Raw genomic sequence first — 10102 nt, 5'->3', positions numbered from 1 at the left:
TGAAAATACACAAATAAGCTTACTCTGAAGTTGCACCCATTGTAAGATAATAGATAATAGCATCAAGTGATATATAAACCTAGATCTAAGTGTATTCACCCATATCCATTTTCGATAACATACAGTAGGTAAAATTGCACATTGTTTCATCCATAAAGTAATCAAAGGGGAGATTTTCATATTGAAGCAATAAGAATGTTTTTTTTCCCACAGCCTCTTAAGCATGTTTACCCAGCGGACAGAAAGGTTATTTCAGGAAGAAATTGTCAGGGAACAATCTTTCATTTCTTAATAGCAGCTTTCAGATTAAGAGATCTTTCAACACTTTTCATTATTATGATTATTATTAATTATACTGCATAGAAAATTACATTATAGTATGTCTGCATTGCATACATTGCTCTCTTACATCATAAGATAATATACCTTTTTTCTGCAGACTGAAAAGTTATTTTGCAGAGCATGACTCAGTGTGTGTCAGTCTGTGTGTGTTTGACTAGTATCCACATTTGAGGTAAAACAAACAAAATTAAAAATAAATAATAAATAAATAAATTAACTACATGTGAAGGTCAGCTTTGCAGTTTTCACAGTGTTTTACAAACAACAAATAAAGCCAAAACATGAGATGATAATCTAAGGATAATGATGATAATCTAAGATAAATATTCAGAAATCTGACTGAACAGCAGGCTTTGAAATTTTGCAAATTGATTTTTCAACACAAGCCGGGTATTGATTTTCTCTTCACCCCATACCCTACTGCATCTCTGGTTCCCACAATATGCTGTCGCCATAAGAGCACACACATGCACACATATAGAGAGAGTGAGAGAAATAAGAGGTACAAAACATCATATGTGGCTGTGGACACCAGACACTGTAACAACCTGAAAACTTGAGGAAGTACAAAGCAGATTATCAGTTGCAGAGCTGGCCCCCCGTCATTTTGTGTGCTGTTGAGAGGGAGTGATGTGGCTGCACAGAGGGTCTGACTATTCCGTTCTATGATTAGTGACCACAAGAATGCTAGGAGATGGGATATGGGGGATGGGGGAAAACAGGGCGGGCTTTCTGAAGGAAGAGGGGGTGGAGGAGGAGGAGGAGGAGGAGGAAGAGATGAGCCTGTGCACAATTGGATGCAGCAGAGAGTGAAGCAGCATCTGTACGAGGCAAGAGAAAGAACCTGCATGGAATGGAGGAGCACTAGAGCAGCACTGTCGCTGTCGTCAAGACTCCCACCACCTCCACCACCACTGCTTCTCTGGATTGTGTGGTAATGGCAGAGACTCTGAGCAGGTATGTGCAGCATTTGCATCCAGGTTAGTAAGGTGAGAGAAGAGTGCATTCTTGGCTTGTGCAGGATGTTGCTCTCTATATTAAAGGTGTGTGAGCCATTTAAATGCAGTTTGTTATTTAGCATGGATGACACAAGGATGATTTTTTTTATCTGTCTTATTCACTGAAATACGTGACTGGGATTGCACACAGCAAAGGGGAGTAAGCAGGGGTGTAGTAACCTAAGGCATGTTTAATGTCACACTCTTACTGCACCAATATTTGCCCAATGTAAACAGAAGCATAACCACAGTTTTTAACATTTATTTTCCAGCTCTGTGATGCCTGAGGGACCAGCTGTGTTGATGCGGTGCCACCTCTGATATGATGCTGAGAGCAGGAGGGGCAGCCACCTCTCTCGCACTGCTGCTGTTGCTGCCATTGCTGTGCTGTTGCCACCTGTGCCACTCACTGCGTAAGTTGGGAATGCCTCATCAAATTACCGTGGCAGAATGTAATACGCTCAGTATGACAGATGGCATAGTCAAAGATGAACTGCAGAGACAGGGAGAGAAGAAGTAGAAATTGGCAAATGGTCGTAAAGTGAAGAGTGAGGAGAGCTTGCCAATTAAGGTCAGTTGTGCAAACAAAAAGTTTTGGTGTCAGTGTGGACACTTACCCTCTTATATCAGATTTTTTAATGATTTTAGCTGCATGAAAGTCGTAATAATTGAGCTGAAAATATTGCAGAAACAGTTAGTGGACTGTTCAGCTATTGAACAACTGCACATGTCTAATAGCAGTAAAAGACCACCTAAAATTGAAATAAACATTTATATTTTCTCCTAAAACCCAGAATTCTAATAATAATAACAACAACAACAACAACAACAACAATAATAATAATAATAATAATAATAATAATAATAATAATAATACTGAAATTCTCCTGCTACTGTACATGACAGAGAATCACAACACAATCAGTAACGCAACATCTGGAAAACCAGAAAAGCATATTCAGATGACTCAGGAAAGCAAGTAGTCATCAATTCAAAATGTGATCGATATTTTTCAGTCTGTAGTGGAGTTCTGCTTCAGCAAAACAATGCAGCAGTTTGACTGTGATTCTGGCAGTAGCACTGTTATATTGAATGACACTGTTTTCTTATCGCTACACTGAGTAATATTTCTTGCTACTGTACATGATGGAGAGACACAACACAATCACTGACACAAAATCTGGAAAACCAGAAAGAATATTCAGATGGCTCAGGAAAAAAGTAGTCGTCAAAAGGTACAGGTAGGACCAACCAAGAATAAAAGTTGGACTGCCTGAGAAACAAATCAACTGTTAGCTGGCAGCTGGGTGGACTGATGACTGGGTGAGGCGATGAGCTGAGGTGGGATGCTCAGCAGTGACAGCTGCTGGGCAGGTGAAGAGTAATAGGAAAGGTTAGTACATTATGTATAACACAGAGATTAATGGTATGAACTTAAAGGAGAGGAGGGAAGAGATGAACTGCTGTTGCCATGACAGTGTATCTACTGTACTGTACTTGTATGCATGTATACAGTATCTGCAGTGTATATATGCAGTATATTTATGCATGTTTGTGTGTGTATGAGTCTTATATTCTGTTATTATCTGCTATAGATTTTATAGATTTCTCTTATTATATTGTTAATGTTTTGCATATTTCGCTGGTAGTAGCAATGTCTCAATGTAATCATCATCATCTTTATGGTAGCAGGTATATTATCCATGTTTACTTTATTTACAGCACAGATTTGATTTTTGTCATGCTGCCCACTGCAATTGGCAGACTGCAGGCAAGCCTTGACTTGATTCTCCTTGAAAATGCAGGAATGTAACTATTAATTTTACTCAACGTTAGGTGTAAACATCATTTCATTACATCATCATTTCTTTAGCTTATAGTACTATATCTTTTTTATGAGTACATTTATGGCTTTATATGGCATGATTCTATAGCATACTTTTCAGCCAAGCAGGATGCTGGTGATATTGGGGGGAGAGACTGAAAAGAAGATGAATTAGCCAATAACACAGTCATTGATTGAGGGTGTTGCAGCCTTGTCTTTATTGATTAATACACTGAGAAAGTAACACCATGCGTTTGTGGTCATTCTCGTTGTAGATTTCTGACCACATTCTCCATCCATAAATTGAGTTTATAACCATGCTGGTGGGTGATTTAAAGAACAGGAGGAAAGAAATTGTGTGTAATTCAAAGTGTGATTGATATTTTTCTGCTGTTTTTCTGCAGTCTGCAGTAGAGCTCTGCTTCAGAAAATGCAGCAGTTCGACTGTGGCACTGTTGTATGAAGAGATCCGTCAGTTACAGTTATCATGTACCTACATGTAATGCCATGACTGCATTCTCTGTCCCCTAGTCAATGCATGTTTTTGATTAATGTAAGCTGACCAGATAGATATTATATGACACTGCTTTTACTTGGGATCTCTAGAGTTCTGTCCTGTGATGAATGCTATTGTCAAACTTTAAATGTTTAATTGTTGTTGATACTGTGTCAGACAGAAATTGGCTCAACTCAACAGTTTTTTTTTATATTTACCCTTGCATATAACAAATAATAGACAAAAATCCAGTTCAATATTTTTGTGTTGGCCAAGTAGTACCAATTAGATTTGAACTGGCAATGTCAGTCCAACAAATGTATGTACACATTTTGAGATCAGTTACAATAATCCCTCTATTGCCACCATAATTCCATGGTTCAGAAAATATTTTGACTTGTTGCTGTTGACAGGATCAAAGCCACTGGTAAGCAGCAAATTTTAAATGAAAGGCATCCAAAAATCACAATAACTGACACACAAGTCACAATGCAAGACAGGTAAATAGGCTCATCTTTTATAACTATGGCAGAAGAAGAACATACAGTAAATATGAAGTGAGACAAATATCAGCAATTCTTTCTCCAATCATATTTGAAATCACTTGCATACAATTGCCTCACTAAACCTGGGAGAAATGGAATCTGCTTGGGGTGCTTTTGTTTGGTCCCCAGAACTGGGGCCTTCTTTACGTGTTTACCACTCATATACTATGCTCTATTTAACGTATTACCATCAGACTGGAAATCCTTTGAGACTCATATTGTATATTACTAGCTCAACAGAATATGCTGTAGCACTGTGAGACACAGTATTCTGTTGTAAGTTAGGTCTAGTTGACAGTCAAGGGTTAGTATCATCCTTCTTTTTGTAATGGCACATTACAGATAAAAAGTAACTAAAAATATGAAAGGCCACCATCTCTGTTGCTGTTGCATAGCACACAGGTGTCAGATCTAGTCGTTTCGACAGATTATCAGGCTTTCATGCATAATATGTTTTAAGGATAATGACACCAGAGTTCAGACACTCTAGATATGAGCATTGTGATAAGATCAGAGTGAAGTGCTGTTAGAAACAGAGCTGAAAATCAACCATGGAGTCTATATCGGACATCTGAATAAATTAAAGAAGCTGTATTTGTTCAATTACATGCAAGTTAATAAACTGTAACATTTTTCTAGTTAACCTTCTTGTCTTTTCACACCTTTTAGGGGTTCCAAAACTCTCCTCGTATGCAAAAGCAGAGGACAAGCTGTTCAAACACCTCTTTGGAAACTATCAGAAATGGGTTCGTCCGGTGGAATACCTAAACCAGACCATCTGTGTGAAGTTTGGACTGGCCATCTCCCAGCTAGTTGATGTGGTGAGGATATAAGATATACGATTCAGATAACACTGTATTGTATTTGACACCTCAAAACACAAGGGTGATTTTTAAATGTGATGTAATTTTATTACCATATAGTGGTTAATTGTAAGTGCAATAGCAGTCCAAAGGTTAAAGACAAAAGACTTTAGACGTGTGTCAGGAAGTGAGTGGAGCAGGTGGACCCAAATGCAAATGACAGCAGGTAGGCAGGATCAGATAAAGAAATATTTATTGGATACTCGAAAGACTCAGGAGACACTGAGAACAGGAACCAGGAAAACTGACTGGATACACAGGAACACTGACCATGACCACAGACAACTCAACAAAAACTGAACTGACAACAGGATTTAAATACACAGGGTCTGATTACAAACTGAACACAGGTGAGTGAAACAAGACAGGTGAAACACATGAGGCAATCAACAGAGGCAGGAAAACACAGGAAGTAAAAGTAACAAGACACAAGGAGAAAACATTTCAAAATAAAACAGGAACTAAAGTAATCAGACAAGGAACAGGTGACACAACACAAGGGCAGACTGGGAGCTGATAGACTGGGGAAGGCACTATTAGCAGGGCAGGGCTAACAAGAGTAATGCAGGGCAGACGAGGGACACACGAACACAGGAGGAGTGAAGAAACACACAAGTGAAACACAGAGAAAACAGAATCCCAGAACACACAACACGATCCAACCGAAAATGCAAGAAAGTCCCCCAAAGTCAAATGACATAAACAAGCTCAACCAAATGACCAGGCAACACAAGTGTTACACAGAAAATCCAAAAGAACAAAAACAGAAAGAGTCCAAACACAACAGAAAGTCTTGGCAGGACAACTTGCTCAAGGAAACTAGTACAATGGACTAACATCGAGCCCTCGGTGAACAAAGAAAGCGACTGCTTATATGTTTCATTTCATGAATGTGTGTCACTGAGGTTTTAACTTCATAAACATAGCACTAAAAGATGTTAAATTGTTTCTCTATAAAAATGTAATAGCCACTTTTTGAATTAAAATCTAAACTTTGTTGTTTCACCATTCTAGGATGAGAAAAACCAGCTAATGACAACCAATGTGTGGATGAAACAGGCAAGTAAAGCTAATGTAGACAACTAACCTACACAAGAGTAGCCTTGCATTTCTCTACTGTACCTGCAGTAAACACAACATGCAGGTAGATTTGTTAAAGAGGTGCTGTTGGTGTCAGCCTCCCCACACCCCCTTTGTAATCTGGTCTGGTGGCATTTCACTGACAGTTCTTATCTAAATGAGTCCTTTCGGCCCTGTGCCCACGCGCCTGCCTCCACTAGTTGCCTCCTCCCCACTGCAGCTTCTGTCAGCCTTATTCATGGTCTGGATCGTCCTGTGTGTCATACATCTTATGAATTATCCCCACAGACCAGCCTCTGCCTTTCAGGTCAGTTGCCCCCTTTCACAGTGATGGATTACATTATGCATAAAGGGATGGCAGTGGCCACGGTGGTGATGTCTATCTATCATAGATTTCGTTTGCAAAGTGGGAGGAATGTCATATTTCATAATTGCATCTTTTCTCCTGCATCTGGCGGTCACCTTTTTTGTTGAAAAGAATACTGCGCTTAAGCTTTTTCCATACACCAGCTTACCCTCCTATTTATTACCATTACCATTTACTTACCATGTACTGCATGTACTGTACACTTGGAAAATATTATGGCACATAAAGAATATAATCAACTTAAAGCTTCTATGAGTAGAATTCTTCTTTGTTTATACTGACTTTCCATTTTTTCTTAATGTAGGAGTGGAATGACATGAAACTCAGATGGAACCCTGATGACTATCTGGGCATCACAACTATACGAGTCCCTTCTGACAGGATCTGGCTCCCTGACGTTGTGCTGTATGATAAGTATGTAAGATGATGCATGAAAAAGAAGCTCACATAGATGTGAGACATTTTTATATTTTCCAAGTTTGTCTAATGACTTACATGATAAGAAAGAAGTGTATATTTAAAAGTCCTCAAATGATTTTAGAGGACCAACCATTACTTATTTTAGTTCAGTCAAAAACCTTAAAGAAAGAGTTAGTGGTGGTTGTTTCAGAAAAGCTAATCTAGCTAATCAGCTAAAACTGCAGCTAAATCTGTTCTTTATCTTGTAAATGAAGAAATGTTATTTCTTCCAACAGTGCAGATGGTCGTTTTGAGGGTACTGTCACCAAGGCTGTTGTTAAGTATGATGGAACAATATCATGGACACCACCAGCTAATTACAAATCGGCCTGCACCATTGACGTCACCTTCTTCCCCTTCGACCTCCAGAACTGTTCAATGAAGTTTGGCTCCTGGACCTATGATGGCTCCCAGGTTAGTGTATATTCCACAGTGTGTGCACATTTCATCAGCGTCAGTTATGAGCAATGATTGTCATGAGATTTTCTTTATTTAAAAGGTCGACATCATTCTGGAGGAATTCCACGTGGACAAGCAGGACTATTTTGACAATGGCGAGTGGGAGATAGTGAAGGCCACAGGCAGCCGCGGTCTGAGGACAGACAGCAGCTCTTCCTATCCCACCATTACCTACTTCTTCATCATCCGCAGGTTGCCTCTTTTCTACACCCTCTTCCTCATCATCCCCTGCATCGGCCTGTCCTTCCTCACCATCCTCGTCTTCTATCTGCCCTCCAATGGTGGCGAGAAGATCTCTCTCTGCACCTCAGTGCTGGTCTCGCTCACTGTCTTCCTCCTGGTCATAGAGGAGATCATCCCCTCCTCCTCCAAGGCTATCCCTCTCATCGGGGAGTACCTGGTCTTCACCATGATCTTCGTCACGCTCTCCATCATCATCACCGTTTTTGCCATCAACATCCACCACCGCTCCTCTTCTACACATCATGGCATGGCACCGTGGGTGAAGAGGATCTTCCTGCATCGACTACCCAAGCTGTTGTGCATGCGCAGCCACGTGGACCGCTACGCCACAGCTGGATTAGCTGGGACAGGGGGAGCTGTCAGACTGGGATTGAGGAAGGACTCACCTGAGTTCACTCCTCTCCTTTACACCCGACATAACCTACAAGCAGCTTTGGATTCTATCCGCTACATAACCATGCACGTAGTTAAAGAAAATGAGGTCAGAGAGGTGAGTTTATTCGATTTTGTGGTTGTTGTTTTTTTTTTTGGCCCCAATCTTTATTTTTTGAGTTAAAACAAAACAACAAGTGATGACAAAAATGATATATGCTTCTTTTTTGGCACAGGTGGTACAAGACTGGAAGTTTGTAGCCCAGGTTCTGGATCGAATGTTTCTGTGGGCCTTCCTGCTGGTGTCAATCCTGGGCTCCGCTCTCCTCTTCATCCCAGTTATTTACAAATGGGCCAGCATCATTGTCCCTAACCATGCTGGAAGCACCCTCTAAATACCACAATTCAACTAACAAATAGAGGCAAAGCACATTAACAGCTACAGCCCTGCTCTGGTTATCCACAGCCATGCCAGACATTGTTTGCTGAGTACATCTCACAGAGAGTTTTTTAAAAAGAGATTCTGTTTCTGAGTTTAGACATAAGTGTAACTCATTTTATGTACTTCATACAGTATGAGAAAAATTGACTGCTTTATGAATGAAAATAATTCAACATTCAGTGATATTCGCTGCATTTTTTTGCCCACATTTCACACATAAATAAAAATCAACACATTCATTTGGCCTAGTGTATTTGCTGGCATCACAGAGTGGAGATTTATCATTGAGTCTGGTAGAGGTAGGTACAAAATGACAAGAACAAGTCCTCACAGGATCATTTAAGATGACTATCTCACCACCGGCCCTTAAAGTATGTTTATGCAGGTTACATAACAGAGTGAAATATGATAACATATCTTGATGGTTGACTGATGTTTGAAGAAAAGGCATTTCTCATGAGTTTTTTTTTCTCATGCTCATTTTTATTTGCTTTGTGAACATTTCCACTAACTATAGTGTCTGCTTTTCTATAATTCCAGTTTCACAAATCTCCATTACTTATCCTGGCATCAGCAGCAGCCTGGAAGTTATGTAAGTTTTCTGGAGAACATCCTTGTAAGTAAACATGTGAAACTTGCTAAAGAGAAAGAATAAAACTACATATTGTTTCTAATAAAAAAAAGACCTGCATCTCTTTGAGTTACTGTGCAACTTCAGAGGGTCATCAATTCCATGATCATATACGTAGAGTACACAAAGGTCAGACACTCCACATGATTTTACAGTTCGTCATTACATTCTGCTTGACTGTGTGTGGGAAGGATAGGAGGCTTTCTTGCCAGGACTTGAATTTCCCAGGCAGCACTTCCATTCAACCAGATGACTAATCCTGCATTCTTTGTGAGGGTGTAAAATGATCTTGCATACAGATTAGCGCATAATGTCGGTCCAGGATGTTTTTTGCCATAGCACAAAGCAGGGCAAAACTGTTATCTTTACTCCATCAGAAGTAGAAAATAAATCTTACAACAACTTTAAAGCACAGGTCTTGTTTGAAATGTTAGAAATTTGTTGATACTTTGTAATAGAAGACCATAGGAAGATCCTGTTTTCCTGCAGCTGAGCAGCTCAGCCTCTTGTTGAGTTGAGCCTGCACTGCCTCTGCATGGCCATGTCTTTACATTACAGCTGAGCAATGCAACAAAGGCACATGCAAACATGGACATATTTCTGGCTGAAGTGTTGAGATCTGTGACATTCCAGGTCCAGTTATACCAGATGTGGAGGCTGTAAATAAACATGATGAGTACAAAATGAAATGAGCACAGGTAAACAGTATAAGTCATATTATTTTGTCTTTTTATTAAACCAGACAGAGATGACCAAAATAGATAAAGGGAGAGAGGAGCCATGCAAATACGTTGTGCATGATGTGATTCAAAATGGTGAAAAACATCTAAAACATGCAATATCAGCCACTGAATCTGATGAATAAATCAAATAAATTAAATATATTCTGCACAACTCATTAAAGTGCAGAGTTGCACATTAGCACCACAACTGTGCTGTTTGAATTCTTTTTCTTGCCAATAGAAAGTTCATTTTATGTT

The 10102-nt window shown here is 39.6% G+C and overlaps 1 protein-coding gene across 1 annotated transcript; it reads left to right on the top strand.

Annotated features, from left to right (window-relative positions):
- The first annotated feature begins 1133 nt into the window (after window positions 1–1133).
- Window positions 1134–9235, top strand: chrna5 (cholinergic receptor, nicotinic, alpha 5). Its single transcript, XM_067594426.1, has 8 exons — window positions 1134–1299; window positions 1613–1753; window positions 4876–5027; window positions 6084–6128; window positions 6821–6930; window positions 7212–7389; window positions 7475–8167; window positions 8286–9235. Exons 2-8 carry the CDS (start codon window positions 1663–1665, stop codon window positions 8442–8444), a joined length of 1428 nt encoding a protein of 475 aa, XP_067450527.1. The 5' UTR covers window positions 1134–1299; window positions 1613–1662; the 3' UTR covers window positions 8445–9235.
- The last annotated feature ends 867 nt before the right edge of the window (window positions 9236–10102 follow it).

The sequence above is a fragment of the Thunnus thynnus genome, chromosome 1 (genome assembly GCF_963924715.1).
Source record: "Thunnus thynnus chromosome 1, fThuThy2.1, whole genome shotgun sequence".
Classification (NCBI taxonomy): domain Eukaryota; kingdom Metazoa; phylum Chordata; class Actinopteri; order Scombriformes; family Scombridae; genus Thunnus; species Thunnus thynnus.
Note: the sequence above shows the minus strand (reverse complement) of the source record. Positions and strands in the feature narration are given on the sequence as shown.

Bases quoted from the DNA above. Each gene is read 5' to 3' on its own strand.
- chrna5 (XM_067594426.1), top strand. From the start codon at position 1,663: ATGATGCTGAGAGCAGGAGGGGCAGCCACCTCTCTCGCACTGCTGCTG. The intron at 1,754-4,875 runs GTAAGTTGGGAA...CACACCTTTTAG, and splicing joins CCACCTGTGCCACTCACTGC to GGGTTCCAAAACTCTCCTCG. The intron at 5,028-6,083 runs GTGAGGATATAA...TCACCATTCTAG, and splicing joins TCTCCCAGCTAGTTGATGTG to GATGAGAAAAACCAGCTAAT.